Source organism: Palaemon carinicauda, chromosome 22, assembly GCF_036898095.1.
Source record: "Palaemon carinicauda isolate YSFRI2023 chromosome 22, ASM3689809v2, whole genome shotgun sequence".
NCBI lineage: Eukaryota > Metazoa > Arthropoda > Malacostraca > Decapoda > Palaemonidae > Palaemon > Palaemon carinicauda.
Window position 1 is genome coordinate 90368001 of NC_090746.1, and position 17500 is coordinate 90385500.

The 17500-nt window shown below is 35.1% G+C and overlaps 1 protein-coding gene across 1 annotated transcript in view; it reads left to right on the forward strand.

Annotated features, from left to right (window-relative positions):
- Positions 1 to 10071, forward strand: part of LOC137616172 (epidermal retinol dehydrogenase 2-like) — a 20963-nt gene extending 10892 nt beyond the window's left edge. Inside the window, exons 3-9 of the mRNA XM_068345830.1 lie at positions 1412 to 1501; positions 2289 to 2396; positions 3781 to 3912; positions 5772 to 5901; positions 7624 to 7735; positions 7913 to 8038; positions 9594 to 10071. Coding sequence (XP_068201931.1) covers positions 1412 to 1501; positions 2289 to 2396; positions 3781 to 3912; positions 5772 to 5901; positions 7624 to 7735; positions 7913 to 8038; positions 9594 to 9645 — 750 coding nt within the window. The 3' untranslated portion in view covers positions 9646 to 10071. The remainder of the gene's footprint in view (positions 1 to 1411; positions 1502 to 2288; positions 2397 to 3780; positions 3913 to 5771; positions 5902 to 7623; positions 7736 to 7912; positions 8039 to 9593) is intronic.
- Positions 10072 to 17500: the final 7429 nt, after the last annotated feature.

Genomic DNA, 17500 nt, shown 5'->3' on the forward strand with positions numbered 1-17500 from the left:
CTATAAGGTAACTAGATTTTATTTAAAAAATGAGCTGTATATTTATCATTATTTTATGAATATGTGCACGTTTTTTATTTACACATTAGGACACTTCCTCTGTTTTGACAGCCATTATCAACACATCCTAGATGTTTAATGTATACATGCCCCTGTCTGAGCACCTTCCACTTAGGTGCTGGATCTGAAAGGACTTCATTTTAGAACAACTCGCTCTCTGGATCAATAGCCATCCCTGCCTCAGAATGTGAGTTAACCTCTGTCCTCATACACCTGTCAACACTGAGATTACCAAGGGACTCTTTAGCTATGGTCAGCAGCTCTTCTAGGAGAACACTCGAAAATCAAACCATTGTTCTCTAGTCTTGGGTAATGCCATAGCCTCTGTACCATGGTCTTCCGCTGTCTTGGGTTGGCGTTCTCTTGCTTGAGAGTACACCCGGGCACACCATTCTTTCTTATTTCTCTTCCTCTTATTTTGTTAAATTTTTTAGAGTTTATATATGAAATATTTATTTTAATCGTTGTTATTGTTCTTAGAATATTTTATTTTAATTGTTGATGGATTCTCTTTTTTCCTTGTTTCCTCTCCTCGCTGGGCTATTTTCCCTATTGCAGCCCCTGGGTTTATAGCATCCTGCTTTTCCAAGTAAGGTTGTATCTTAGCAAGTATTAATAATAATGATGATACTGGGGAGGTCACTGCTGTGGTTAGACATCACAGGGGGCGATGTGGTGGGATGGGTCCCGTGGTTGGGGGCCACGGTCCGGTTTGGCTTGCTGACAGGCGTTCTGGTGAATGTCTCTTCAGATGAATCTGGAACTGAAACATGACACCTTTTACCTTTTATCTCAATCTTCGCTGGCATGAGGGTCTTGTTTTATTAAGCGGTAAAGTTGTATAGCCTAATATATTGAACGAAGGTTGACATGTTGACGACTATTCTGAATAGATACATGCAGAAATGGCGGTATGACACTTTTTCGCAAAGACGACATGTTCTTTGGTGGTAAATGAGTCAATAATTACCTCCGCCAACAAAGTTGGAGAGGAGGTTATGTTTTATCCCAATATGTGTCCGTTAATCTGTTTTTAAGCAAGTTCCTGGCCACCATTTTACTCATAGAGTAGCGAAACTTTCAGGAATTAATTGTTATGTTGAGACGGGGAATTGATTCAATTTTGAAAGTCCTAGGTCAAAGGCCAAGGTCGAGTAAAAGGTCGACCTACTTAACCCTAACCTCGAGAAATAAGCTGCTGTGTCGGAGGTATGCTCTCTACTGAGTGCCCCTGTAGTTGCTGTCTGTCGTTTTCAAAAGTTATTCAGTAAAGATTTTTAGGTGAAAATTACATACTATAAAGTGAAATATATAAATGCTTCCTTCAATGTAACTTACCCTTCTCTTATAGGTTACAGGAGCAGGACAAAATCTAGGTCGAGAACTGGCACTCCAGTTATCAAACTTAGGAGCTACCTTAATTCTATGGGACCTCAATGAGGTAAGTAACAATCAAAGTTTAGTTTTATGGAACGAAGAATATTATTTCTTACAGCTAGTTATGTAACAAATACAAAGTATTTTGCAAACTTGAATCAAGGTTTGTACAGTTTTAAGGTTATCCACTAACAGAAAAATAACAGGAAATTTGTATTTTCTTTCATTTTCATTCTATAAATTTGCATATATCATCGATAATTGATGAAAATTGAAATTGTAAATTATAGATTTATAATTGATGACGTCATTAATGACGTCCCTAGCTTCTCTCTCTCTCTCTCTCTCTCTCTCTCTCTCTCTCTCTCTCTCTCTCTCTCTCTCTCTCTCTCTCTCTCTCTCTCTCTCTCTGTATATATATATTTATATATATATATATATATATATATATATATATATATATATATATATATATATATATATATACTGTATATTGATTGATGGCTCGAATTTCTTGCTATTCACAAGAGCCTTGTATTATTTTTTCTTTACCTGCTCTCTTCTAATAGCTATTTTGGTATTTCGCGTAACGCAATACTAGAACAAAATGAAAAGTAGAAATAAACTGATCTCATCGTGGTTGGAGGTTCAAATTCTATATCTGATACGGTAGGTAAACTTACAGTTTATCACTTAAGAAAAGTTTGATTGCAGATTATATAATGTCTAACGGGTAGTAAATGATAATGTTTGCAAAATCTAACATAACTAACCCCTATCTGGCCATTATAGAAAACTGATAATTTTTCTATGTATCTAGGTTATTTATTGGTATTATTTTTTTGTTTCAGAAACAGAATGAACAAACCGCAGAAATTATATTTGCAAATGGAGGAGAGGCGTTCCCATACACCTGTGACATTTCAGATCAAGAGGCAGTGGCAGAAACTGCCAGCAAGGTAATGTTTTTTTTTTTTTTTTTTTTTTTTTTTTTTTTATGAGGTAGATTACATCATAGCGTCAAGGACTTAAGATCGTTATTAAAACGAACTACACATTCAGACAACATAGAACACGTTTAGTTATGTTAGCATTTATAATACTAATTTAATTACTTCCATACCTTTTACAACATAATCTTAGGGGTAACAATCAGGAGCAATATGAGATATTGAGAAAATTTACTTGAATTTATAATGCCTAATTCTGAAAACGATCCCAAATAAACAATGAAAACTTTGGATTTATGAATTTGCACAAATATGGCCCGGTGTTTGTGCCTGTGAGGTCCCCCTTCCCCCAAAGCCTTATCTGTGGCAAAACTCCGCTATCCAGTCATGAAGCAAAAGTTAAGAGGCTATACAGCAAGATGTTGATAAAACTGGAACTGAAACCAGACACCTTTAACTTTTAACCACAGTTTATTCTCAAAGCAGTATACTCACCATTTTGATAATTCTTCAATGCTTTTGTTTCTATAAAGAAAAATTACTTAAATATGCATTACTTAAGCTGATTAGCATCATCATCGAATAGCGGAAAAAATATATAAGATATTATTAAGACTTTAATTATAAATCATCATCAGCATCATCTCCTACGCCTATATAGGGACATATAACTTGGTTAAAAACTAGTTTGCAATTAGTTTGAGATATGCAAAACCTTTTTAAACTGAGTTATACCTTTGGAAAATCATAAGCCTATCCCACAATATACTTTGCTCGTAGATCACTGATTTACGTGACAGGAGATATTACTCTATGTGTATGTCAATCTAACCTCGTCACAGTATATGAGTATGCTATCAACCCAATGTAAAAGGCTTCGCTACTATTAGTGCTACTATTATTTCTATTGATTATAATATAAATATTACTGTTACTGTTAATAGCTAAGCTACAACCCTAGTTGGAAAAGCAAGATGCTATAAGGCCACGGGCTCCAAGAGGGAAAAATAGCCCAGTGGGAAAGGAAACAAGAAAAGAAATAAACTACAATAGAAGTAATGAACAAGTAAAATAAAATACTATAAGAACAGTAACAACATTAAAATAGATCTTTCATATATAAACAATAGAATATTAAAAAACGGAGGAAGAAAAATAAAATAGAATATTGTGCTTCAGTGTAACTTCAAACAAGACTGTGTCATTATTCTTGAATCGTCTTAATAAACAATTTTCAAAGAATCAATACTTGTATTCTAATGTAGAATGAGTTCTTCTCTCACGATAAACGTCAACCTGATGTTACTGTAGGTTTTTGGAATGTTTTAATTTCTTTAAATACTCTATTTATGGGTAATATTTTATCTTATTCATTTGTTTTTCTGCGTGACAGGTGCGTAGGGAAATTGGGAATCCCGAGTACGTATTCAACAATGCGGGCACCTACGAGCATAAGCCATTCCTCTCCCACACTCCAAGTGAGATCCGCAGACTTGTTAATGTCAATCTTCTAGGAAATTTATGGGTAAGTTTCGATTTTTTTTTCTAAAGCAAAATTATTGATCATTAAGAGAGAGAGATAACATGGAACAAGATTAGTTAGCTTGATAATTTAGACAAATAATGCTGAAATAAGTGTCTGGATTGAGGCGTCACTGGTAGTTGATACTTGTCTAATATATTTTGATTTGTTGATATTGAAAGAATAACATTTGGTAATGGAAAATATATATTTCACTCTATTACTTTTTAGACTTTGAGATTCAATTTAAAATTATCTCTAAATTTTACCCCTAAACACCTTGGCATTTCCTCTTTTGGGAGAGAAGTGATGTCAGTCAGGTAAGGGACAAACAATACAATATGCAATCTTTTAGAGAAACAGGAATTTTGGTATGAACTTACCTTAGCTAACTGCATTTCATGAACATTTATTTTTGGACATTAAATTTCAAGACATATTCTTGTGATTATAAACAATAGCTTCTCAGCTAGAATTAACCAACTAACGTCATCTTCATAGCTGTCACTCGATATCGAGTATAACTGTTTCAAAGACCATAATGAGTTCTCAAATGAGAAACTACTCCAATTCTTGATCCACAAACACTTCCACAGTGTAGGACACACATTATCAGGAGGTAGTGGAAGTTGTGGGTTTTTACTTCTAGCTGATCTTCTTGCTCTTTTTTTCTTCATTCTTCTGTTTACGTTTTCTCTGGAGTGCATGAATTCCTTCCTTTATTTTTTCCCTTTAAGTAGTGAGGTCATGCTCATCACTTTCCCAGATTTTATAATTTATGTCACATATTTTCATATTCGCTTTCAGTACTTGAAACACTTCCTCTGTCCTAATACTCTTCGGGTTTCTTAATTCTGAGTAGAATATTTGGCATGGAATGGATGTGTCCTTCATTCTGACCACATGACCAGTCCATCTTAATCGACTGAGTGCTAAGGGTTTCAACAATTAAGTATTTTGACTCTTCTAAAATTCTACTGTTTGTTCGATGATCTTGCCAGCTGATTTTTAAGATTTTTCGCATGCAGCGTTGATGGAACTTTTCAAGAGTTTTTAAGTGACATCTGTATGTGGACCAATTCTCTGAGGCAAAAAGAAGAGTCTGAAGGACAACCAAATGATAGACTATCATTTTAGCCGCATGTTACTAAACTATTGTTTTAACTGTATTTTAATATTCATGATCAAACAGCATTTTCTTTCCCCTGTAACAAGATCAACTTGTTCCCCTGAATTTGGTATAGATACCAGGTATGGTACTTTTCTTCCGGTTGAGTTCTCCAAATCCACAGATGATATGAGATGACACTTTGCAGTCCTGATTGACCCCTATAGAATCAAACCACAGAGCATTTCAGACTGTAGTCGAAATTTTTCATTGTTGAGTGATGTGTGGTTCTGGTACACGGTAGATCTTTTCAAATTATCATGAATATCTCTTCATAAATGAGAATAGTCAGTCTAGGGAATTTCAACAATCTAATGGAGAAGTAATTGAGCATTAGATGTCTCGTTCAATAGCAAGTCTAATTTAATCCCATTTCATTGATTCATCATTCGGATAGCAATTCTTTGAGACAGTTGTATAAAGAGTTGGTGGATACCCTAGAATTTTCTGGGTCAGATCGATGAAGGGGTATTTTCATCACAGTTTGTAATTAAATCTAACAATTTATTTAGATATTGTGTTTGACAAAACATATATATTTATAGGAAAGGAGGAAGAAATAATGAAAATGTCCAAATTGACAGGTAGTGTGTTCAATATATGCTAAGTAGCTAGAGCCTATACTTCAGCTTGATTATAAAGTAAATTAAGAGCCTTTTTTAATGATCTTGAAGTCACTGTTTTTGCTTTGCAGGTTACAAGAGAATTTTTAGGTCACATGGTAAAGAATGACAAAGGCCACGTTGTCTGTATTTCATCAGTGCTCGGATATATAGGACGGAACAATGTTGTCCCTTATTGTGCTTCAAAGTTTGGAGTTAAAGGTAAGAGCATCTATTTTTATTTCACCAATATCAAAACATGATCACAGGGGCTAAGAAAGTGTCTAAAATCTGTCAGTAGGTTAGACCTAAATTAGGTCTACGTCCTTTGCTTCTTTTTTACCTTGGCTTCCCGGTAGAAACGGCAAGTTTCGTATCTTTATAACGTGCGTACAATGGATGTGAACATGACTTTTATGTTTATTCAAATATTTCGTACAAATACAACTAGCTTCTTGGAGTATTTTTAATCACACGGTGTTTTATGAAGTTTTTTTTTTTTTTTTAGCGATAATTGCAAATTACCTCTTATATTTTGGCAAGAAACACATATATTGTATTATAGACCACATGCAAACCACCAACTGTCCAACTGTTGTCCACCTTAACCAAGGTTCTGTGGTTTTGCCTCTTTCCCGGTTTTTAATTATTTTTTATTTCTTTATTTGTGCTAATCAAGGCAAGTTAATGCCATAATTATTTTCTGTTTTTGCATTTGATTATGGGAGTGTTCGACACACTTCAAACCTCAAAACGTGCCAATTCAAACACAAATTGGGTTTTAAGTGAAATCTAGACCATTCTATACGTGTTCCAACTCCGAAATCAACAATTATAATGATACGACACACAACAAGGTGAGTGAACCATCAAGAGCATACTCAATGCAATACAGATTCGGTAAGATAAACAAAACCCTGGTTTAACAGAGTAACACAGTTGAAATGAATGAAAGCTGGGAGCTAAAATAAGTACAACATCACAAAATTAACGAAGGACCACTCCGCAACTGCTTCAGTCACTCGAGATTTCCTATCTATAAGACCTTGCAAGACCAGAAATTATTATTATTATTATTATTATTATTATTATTATTATTATTAGCTAAGCTACAACCCTAGTTGGAAAAGCGGGATGCTTTAAGCCCAAGGGTTGAAACGGAAAAATAGCCCAGTGAGGAAAGGAAATAAGGAAATCGATAAACTATATAAGAAGTAATGAATAGGGAAATTAGAATATTTAAAGAACAGTAAACAAAATTTTCATATATAAACTATAAAAAGACCCTTATATCAGCCTGTTCAACATAAAACATTTGCTGCAAGTTTGAACATTTGAAGTTCAAATACTGTATACAGAGGAAGCAACACCCCATCTTGTAGACCCATGTTACTGACACTCCACTAACTCAAACATATACTCATTATAACAGTTTTTACATTACTGTAAAGAAAGAACTACGATATTTTTGGACGGGAAAAACACTGGCACATCATTTTGCAACATCAGATATATTGACATTATAAAGGTTCAAGGGCTGCTCATGAATGACAGAGGCAAGGGACAGTGACATTGCCCTATCAAGCAGGACAATGCCCTAGAGACTGACATACAGTATGATCAGCGCCCAAGGCCCCTCTCCACTCAAGCTAGGACCAACGAGGGCCAGCCAATGGCTGCTGATGACTCTCAAAACCCCCATCCTTAACTCTCAAGTATGATGAGGTTGCAGCGACCAAAGGAACTAACGCGTTAGAGCGGAACTCGAATCCTAGTGTGGTGATCATCAGTCAGGGACGTTACCACATAGGCCACCACCACCTTAACACAGCATAATCTATTTAAAAGGATATCATGAAAAAATAATGAGAATAAATGTGTTCAATCCCTAGGGATTCTTCAATGGGTTTCACCTTAAGTTAATGGATTTTTGTTATTTTCCAGGCATGACAGAAGCATTAGCCGAAGAACTGAGGGCAGAGCGAAGAAGTGTCACTGTCACTGCTGTCCACCCTTTCCTCATCTCCAATGTTGAAGACGTCAAACCAAATATGAAGTAATTAATCTGAGATATTCTTTCGATGACATATTTTTGCAGCATAGCTTGTTTATGATTTATTTCCTTCTGAAGTAAAAACTTGCAACGAAATGTATTCCAAAAAGTTGATTTTGACACAACGAGCTTATCAGTTGTTGACTCTGCTAAGATTTAATTCTTTCTTTGACAACCAAGGTTTCCGTGGTTATTTGAGATTTTAGAACCAGCCGATGCCGCAGCGAGAATAATCAAGGGAGTGAGGAGGAATCAAGAAGAAATTTTCTTGCCAGAGAAACTTAAGCCGTTCATGATCTTTTCCAAGTAAGTAATTTCTTTATTTTCTTTTTTAATTTACAGTTACCAATACTTTTCAAAACCATTTTATCTTAGTTCAAATTTATGTTTTTTTTTCACACAACTCTACTCGCTATATAGACTATAGAAGGTTGATAAGAGCTCCAAAAGATTGCTAGTTTGTTCGAGAAACAACTTTACTTTTCCCTTATCCATCATTTTAAATATACATTTTTCCGCTTTTCAGTTTGTTTATTTTATCAGTCTAGGAGGAAGTTGGGTCCTTTACACTAACATTGAGTGTATTTATTACAAATGAAATAATCAGAAGTGCTCTTTCCCACTGTGTCAGGCTTCAGGGTATAGTAGGGGAAAGTAGTTCGCTTATTAAGATTTTTCATAATTCTGACCATCCTTTGCATTCAGATCTTCCTTGACAGTACCATCCTGTTCGTAATACCAGGTAGGCAGTTAATTTTAATAGTCAGGCCTTCTCATTCATAAAGCTCAACACTACACAGTAATCTAGTAGTTGTATTCCGGTAGTGACCAAGTTGTGGAATGGTCTTCCTAATCAGGTAGCTGAATCAGTGCAACTTCAAAAGTTCAAACTTGCAGCAAATGTATTTATTTTGAACAGGCTGACATGTCTTTTTTCTTAGTTTATTTATGAAAGGTGTATTTTAATGTTGTCACTGTTCTTAAAATATGTTATTTTAATTGTTCATTACTTCTCTCGTAGAGTATTTCCTTTTTTTTCCTTTCCTCACTGGGTTATATTTCCTTGTGGAAGTACTTGGGCTTATAGCATCCTGCTTTTCCAACTAGGGTTGTAGCTTAGGTAATAATAACACCTCTCTGTACCTTGTTCATGGCTGTCTATTGAAGGGCCAATGATGACATGCAGTATATAAATGTTTCTATGATTCAGCGCATCATGTTGGGCAACTTCTGGATCTTTGACTTTAGCCTTTATTGTTACAGCAATTCAGTTTTGATTGAGATTGTGAGGAAATAGTTTGTCTTTGTTTTCAATATGTGTGTGAGAATTTTTCCTTAATAATTATTATATTGTTTTGCTAGCTAATTTTAAAATTGATACCAGGTTTCTTTTGTGGATTAAAATGTAAATCATCCTTAAACCTTACTTCTAGTATCCCTTATTATGAAAAGAACTGGGATGAGGACTAGTTTTTAGAACATCCCGTTAGCCGATTTTGGAACATTCAATTTTAGAGGAAACTGAATTGCCCGGTTCCTTCAGGTCCTTAGTCCACTAACCAACTTTTCTTTAGAGTAATTCATAATATTAAATGATGAACATTTAAAGCGGTTTAGAAAACTCACGATAGATAATATGATTTGATCACCTCATACTACGCTCATTGAAAATCAACTTTTTTTTTTTTTTTTTTTTTTTTGAGAGAGAGAGAGAGAGAGAGAGAGAGAGAGAGAGAGAGAGAGAGAGAGAGAGAGAGAGAGAGAGAGAGAGAGAGAGAGAGAATAATCTTAAACTTACATTGACATTTGTGTTATGGAAATGCATACATAGAAAATATTAAATGTTATTCATTTGTTTCAGGGTTTTGCCGAGAAAACTTCGGAGGCTGTTTGCAGACTACATGGAGTCATAAGACCTTCCACGTATTTCCTTTAGTTATCATAGTCACAGAGGCTAGGCCTATACAGTACTGTATAAAATGAAACAGGCAATGAATTTTCCCCTTTAGAATTCATTTGTTACTAGCTTGGTAATAGATATAAACATTCTGCTTTATCGAGTAATGTTAACATAGAAAATAAGTGACAGTCGTTTGTAAACGGTATGTCTTGATCATTGAGTTTATGTCGTAGATATTTTATATTTCATGATCCTGCAAGACATTTCTGGTTAGACTATTTTTTCTCCTTTTGTGTATGCTTATATACAGCAGATTTTCCTTTTGAAGCAGAAATTTACGTTTAATTTTGTTATCTTCTGGAAAAATGTAAGTAGACATGAAATTCTTCGATTTTTGATGATAAAAACTATTATAGAACCACAATCAGCCTTTTCTAAATCCCGAATTAACATGCAATTATAATCTTCTAAAACCCGAATTATCATGCAATTATAATCTTCTAAATCCCGAATTATCATGCAATTATAATCTTCTAAATCCCGAATTATCATGCAATTATAATCTTCTAAATCCCGAATTATCATGCAATTAAAACCAGAAAAATTTACACACCTTTCCGGATATTCTATATGGCTTTACTTTTGCACCTTGAAAATCAAGGGAAAAATTGAGAATGGTTCCAAAGCTTACCAAACTTAGAGCAGAGGTGCTCCAGCAACTAAGTACAGTAGTCTGCATCCAGCAAGGTCCTCTAGTGGCATGTGGCATATTCGTACTTATGCCTTGGTATTTGTTTTCTCGCCTTTTATTCTGTGCAAATCTGCAGGCCGTGAATTCTGACGAAAAACAAAATTCTCATCCAACTCTGTTCAATACGAATAATAGTTTTTTTTTTTTTTTTTGTAGTAAAACAGGCAGTAATCTATACATACGTATCCAATTGTAAATTCCCTGTTCATTTATGATTACCTTTAAAATGAATTTAGAAATACATTTCTGGTAATTTCTCCCCCTATAAATAAACCGTTCTAACAACATACGGGGTGTTACGGTCACTTATATCAAACCGAAGATTGTGTAAAATATATTTTAATATTTCATTCCTTTATTAATTAATTCAGATTGGAAAATGACAAAGCACTAACAGGGAAAGAAAATAGTAGCCAGCAAGCATAACATAATTATATTTAAGATTAAATGGAAGTATTTATGATATTTTACAAGGTTCACAAAATACTCACAGTTCACCTTTTAATAATGATTAACTTTAATTCGTAAGATGGCACAGGCCTTGGCTTTATAAGTCTCTATGAAGTGAGACAGGTGACGACGAAGCTCAGCGCCGAATTTTGGAGTTTCTGTGACGTAGTTTCAAATGTAAAAGATGATATGTTTCTTTTCATCTTTGTTGACTGAATTTATATGAAACACAAAACTAGTTTCTGACTTGCACTGATGGTCACAAGTATTTTCTGTATTTCTTTCTTGGCTATACCAATATCACCTGCAGAATTTATTTTCTTTGAGTATTTTTTAGGAAATCTGCAAACATTTGGGAAATGACTCCTCTTTCCACAATTACGATATGCGTGTGGCAGGTCATTTTCTTGCTTCATAAGCAAGGTCATAATTTTTACCACACCTGCAGCATTGTCTAACTACAATGGGCACTTGGTAGAGCTCATACCTTCGCCACTGCCAACTGACAAGATAGGCAATTGAATTATGCACATTTTGGCACTAGTTTCGTGCAAATCGGATAAAAATGCACCCCAAAAAAGACGTTTTTTACTTTATTGTGACCGTGACCATTGACCCAATCAAATTGTCTCTATATCATTGTCAATAATCCAACCAAATTTCATGAGATTCGGTCAAATAGTTTTTGTGTTATGCGAATCACAAACACACACACACAAATAAATACATACCTATCAAAACAAAACCTTCGCAACGAAGGTGGCGAAGGTAAAGATGTAACGATAGCAAATTATATGATTTCAAATGTGATTTTAGTACTGTTACCTCTTACCTTTTCTTTGACAGTCCTGTCATTTATGACAGTAACAGGCTGTTGCTTCACAGGTATTTCCTATTATAATGACTACACTTAAAATACTTTACTATCTTAATAGAATTTCATGTACCCTACTGTTATGGCAATGGAAGCGTTTTATTTATTGTCCCACATCAAGTTATTTGAAAACCACTCTCTCTCTCTCTCTCTCTCTCTCTCTCTCTCTCTCTCTCTCTCTCTCTCTCTCTCTCTCTCTCTAAGAATAACCATTTTATAATGGAATAAAGGTTTTTGACTTTGACTTTGACTCTCTCTCTCTCTCTCTCTCTCTCTCTCTCTCTCTCTCTCTCTCTCTCTCTCTCTCTCTCTCTCTCTCGTAGATATTCTATATAATTTTCAGTTATATTTCCATCTTCGTTGTAGATGACAATGGAAGGAAGATGTTATTTCTGTTTTTCACTGTGAATTATTAATTTTTACTCATTTGTGATGTTAGGGGTTATAATTTTAACATTTCTTCACAAAATAATATCGTCTCTCTGAAAATCGGGAAATCATTTTGGCAGGAAAATGTTTCGACTGATAATTTGACGCAAGAAGCTTATAGTAGCCCATGTGGTAACGTCCCTGGCTGGTGATCGCCAGACTGGGTTCGAATCCCGCTCAAACTCGTCAGTTCCTTTGGTCCCTGCAACCTCACCATCCTTGCGAGATAAGGATGGGGCTTTGTGGGAGCCTTAGGGTCAATCTACTAAGTCATCAGTAGCCATTGCCTGGCCATCCCTAGTCTTAGCTTGGGTGGAGAGGGGCCTTGGCCGCTGACCGTATGTATATAAAGTCAGTCTCTAAAGCATTGTTCTTCTTGATAGGGCAATGTCACTGTCCCTTGCCTCTTCCATTCATTAGTAACCTTTAAACAGGTAAATGTGCACAGAGTTGATTATTTGTAACAAACGTGAGTGAAGAATAAATGATCCCCTGTCCTTCACAGCATGACTCCCGCAAAGTACAGCTTAAATCCTAAATCAAACCATTGTTCTCTAGTCTTGGGTAGTGTCATGGCCTCTGTACCATGGTCTTCCACTGTCTTGGGGTAGAGATCTCTTGCTTGAGAATTCACTCGGTCACACTATTTCATCTTATATCTCTTCTTCCTTTTTTTTAAGTTTTTATATTTCTTATATAAAAATTTTTTATTGTTGTTACCGTTCTTGAAATATTGTATTTTAATTGTTCATTATTTCTCCTGTACTTTTTTTTATATCCTTATTTCCTTTCTACACAGCTATTTTCCTTGTTGGAGCACTGGGGCATATAGCATCCTGCTTTTCTAACTAGGGTTTTTGCTTACCTAGTAGTAGTAGTAGTAGTAGTAGTAGTAGTAGTAATAATAATAATAATAATAATAATAACAATAATAATGATAATAATAATATTGATAATAATAATATCATTTATTTGGTTTACCTAAACATCATGGTAGACCATTGCAGCGATATAACAGAGGAAATAGTTGTTATCTGAGTGAAATCTCAAGGTTGGTGTACTTAACCTTCTGTATATGAACGTATTTTTTTTAGTCTATAGCACCTTATATGTTGTGGTTTCATATTAAGTGTCACTCATATCGATCAACTGAGATTTTTACGAAATGATGTATGATAAAGTTGCACAATAGATAATATTTTCATCTATCTCATTGTTGTTTGTTTCATGAGATGTCAATGTTTCAAATAATAATTACAGACTGATGTATTCTTCTATGAGAATATAGCTCCCGACTAAAAGATTAGCCTAGATATATATTTTGTTATTTGTCTTTATTATTCCCGACTAGGAAAGCCTTTTGAGTCTAGGAAATACAAAAGAAAAAATAATAGCACGGATTTAGTATATAAATGTATTTATAAAACTTTAAAGAGGAGCAGGTTTTATTAGATTACCATATAGGCTAAAGTTAAACTCCCCCATTGTCATATCGCATCCGCAGAAGTACATTTAATTACCCATAATTCACTCGTTAGCACGCACAAGGTGACTTTCATTTGAGCGAGAGAAGAGACACTTTCGTCTTTTTAGCTTATTCAATGCGTGATTTTCTCAAGGTTCCGGAAAGGTCGGCCTAGACACTCGCCATTCAAATGAGCCCTTTGCCGCAACCGCGGTAACCATCTTCCTCGTGAATAACAATTACTATATACAGTAGCCGTCATGGAAACATCTCAAGTTCATTATCTTATACATCGGCTATTTAGAGTTTAAATTTCTTTATATTAATGTCAACTATTCTTTACTTTCAATCATCATCATGCCTGCGTATTCAAAGATGAATCTTTCTCATTCAAAAATACTATATTTATAGTTATATTTTGATAGTAAGAAATAGATACGACTGATATGAGACTATAATGCTTGACCTATTAAAGAAACTGACAACTCGAAGCGCGGGAACCAAGGTAAAGGTTGTCCGATCTCTTCGAGTGTGACCAAGTCAGACTGATTTGTCTCTCTCTCTCCAGACATCACATAGATAGTTTAGTGAACAGGTGTAACGTTTTATCTTGGCTAGAGTGTTCAGTGTATCTTATAACTAGAAACTTTTTGGAAGAATTATACTGTAAGTGGACCGCGACTATGCGAGATTTCATGAAAGATACTTTTCAGCCATTGCGATTTATAAGTGTTTCATTACTGTGAGTTTATTGATTGCATAGAAGTGAAAAGTAATGCTAATATATTCCCGACGTAATTATGTTGTTTATTAGTGTTACTTTCCCATGAAGAGAATGGAAAATGGATATCTTATTCTCTCTTTTTGCTTATGTCTTGTTTGATATTCTGTTTTATATTCTTCCCTTCATTTTTTTTTTTATTTTGTATCGTTTTCATTTTTTCATCCCCCTGTTTGTTTTCCTATTCTTTGTTTTCAAGGCAAAACAATAGAAGCGAATAAAAGAAAACACTGTTAAAAACACTGTTCACAACTTACTGGTGAGCCATATCAGAATGAGAATGAATCTTTATGGAAATTTATGTTCTTTATGGCGATAATAAGGAATAGCCTACTACGTGGAAAACGTAGCACATATTATGATTTACATGAGTTTGTTGAGGACTATCGGATTTTTAATTTTTTTTTTTTTCTTATTTCATGATGAGAATAAACACTATTGCTGTCCGAAATTGTAGACTTGCGGGATGTACGGGTGCGAGCTAGTTCACCATTTATCAGTTCAAAATAGAGAGAAGTTGGGGAATGTGTGTGGGGAATTACTTGCGAGAATATATTCCCGTAACAGATCTTCCCGGATAGTACTGTCCTGCTCGTAATACCAGTGTAGGTATGCAGTTAATTCTAATATTCTGGACATCATCATGAGGCTCAATACTACACAGTATTCTAGAAGTGTTATTCCAGCTATGACCAAGTTGTGGAATGATCTTCCTAATCGGGTAGTTGAATCAGTAGAACTTCAAAAATTCAAACTTGCAGCAAGTGTTTTATGTTGAACAGGCTGACATAAAGGTTTAAAGGCCACTCATAAATGGCAGAGGCAAGGGGACAGTGACATTCCCCTATCGAGCAGGACAATGCCCTAGAGATTTACCATATTTACATATGATCAGCGGCCTAGCCCCTCTCCACCCAAGCTAGGACTAAGGAGGGCCAGGAAATGGCTGCTGATGACTCAGCAGACAGACCTATAGGCTCCCCCAAACCCCCCATCCTTAGCTCACAAGGATGGTGAGGTTGCAGCGAACAAAGAAACTAACGAATTTGAACGAGACTCGAACCTCAGTCTGGAGTTCACCAGTCAGGAACGTTATAGCCTATATGAAAGATCTGTTTTAATATTGTTACTGTTCTTAAGATATTTTATCTTGATTGTTCATTACTTCTCATATAGTTTATTTATTTCCTTATTTCCTTTCATCACTGGACTATTTTTCCTTGTTGGAGTTCTTGGGCTTATAACATCGTGCTTGTCCAACTAGGGTTGTAGCTTAGCCAATAATAATAATAATAATAATAATAGATAGATAGATAGATAGATAGATAGATCTAAATTGGGGAGTTGGAGCGCCAACAGTCCCTCCTGAACAGATTAGAAACCATGTTACGGTTCATCATCAACCATCACACGGTTTTAAGTTCAGAGATTAGTGATGAGCCAGACCAAATATCATTATCAAATGCAGGGACTAATGCCATGGTGATTTTCTAGTAGTTCCAACCTTCGACCATATGAATTTATGTGATGGACAAGTCAGATTTTTATCTACTACAGTAAATGTGAAAGCATCTACCTTTTCAGGGGATTTTCAGTATAAACAAAATCTGGTTATATATCGGTATAGAAATCAAAATATGTTTAAGATAAAATTTGTTATCATGATTTCTTATATTGAGTAAGCATACTTAAAAGCAATATCTAGAATATATAAGTTCCAGTATCATCTGACTTAATAATAAATTATTACATATTAGCTTAATCTTCCTCATTCCTGTTTTCCTGAGGCTAAACTAACTAATTTAGCTTTTCGATCTCTTGAAATTAAAGCTCACTTGTTGAACCTTGATGCTTATGAGGTTGTAGACCCAAATGGTATTTTTCCTTTATTCGTTATAGACTGCAGATTAACTAGCTCCAAAGTTATCTGTTATTTTGCGCAAGTTAGCAAGAATAGGAACTTTTAGCACATGTTGGGGAATTGGTAATGTTACTCTATTGTATAAATGTGTTTGTGGTAGCTCAAGTCCAACGATTCACCGACCAACTTCCATAACTCCCATATTATCTAAAAAAATTTAACGTCTTTTGGCAAAGCGTCTAAATAGGTTTGCTGTAAGTAATCGTCTGTTCCCTAGTTTGCAATTTGGCTTTCATAAAGGCCTTGGAGCATGTGATGCCCTTCTTACAATCTCCAAGGCTCTTGAGAAATCCCTTGATTGTGGTCAGGAAGTTTGCATGATTGGCCTTGATTTTAGTGTTGCATTTGACCGTGTTAACCATAAGGCCCTCGTTTTCAAACTCAAACAGTTGGGAGTGGGTGGGTCTTTTCTTAGCATCATTATTGCATTTTTAACTAATAGATTACAAAGAGTTGTTTTGAGGGGCACCATAGTGAGTATACAAATTTGATATCTGGTGTTCCTCAGGGTAGTGTTCTTGGCCCATTACTTTTCGTACTATATACACACGACTTGTGGTTTGGCTTAGAAAACAAGCTCGTTGCATATCAGATGATGCTACTCTCTTTTCATCAAGTCCATCCCTTGAATGTAGATCTGGGGGTGCTGAATCCCTTGATAGAGATCTAGCTAAAATTAGTGCATGGTGCAAATTATGGGGCATGAAGTTGAATCCTAATACGACTCAAAGTACGAGTGTAAGTAGGTCAAGGACAGTTGCTCCTCAAAATCCTGATCTCAGCATTGATAGTTTCTTTAACTCTATATAACTATAAATTTTAGGTGTGACTCTCGACAACAAGTTTACTTTTGAGAAACACATTTGGTCTGTATTTTCTTCAATTGCACAAAAAATTGGATTATTGAGAAAGTCTTGTAAGATTTCCGATGGTCAATCTATTTCGAAGAAGTGTTTTAATTCTTTGATTCTACCATGTTTCGAGTATTGTTCTCCTGTCTGGTTTTCTGCTGTTGATTCTCATTTTAATTTGTTGGAGAGGAACTTACTGTCTATCAAATTTCATATTCCTAATCTAGATATTAATATCTGGCACTGTCCTTCCATTCGTTCGTTATGCACGTTGCATAAGATTTTTTCATAATTCTGACCGTTCTTTACATTCAGATCTTCCCGGAAAGTACCATCCTGTTCATAA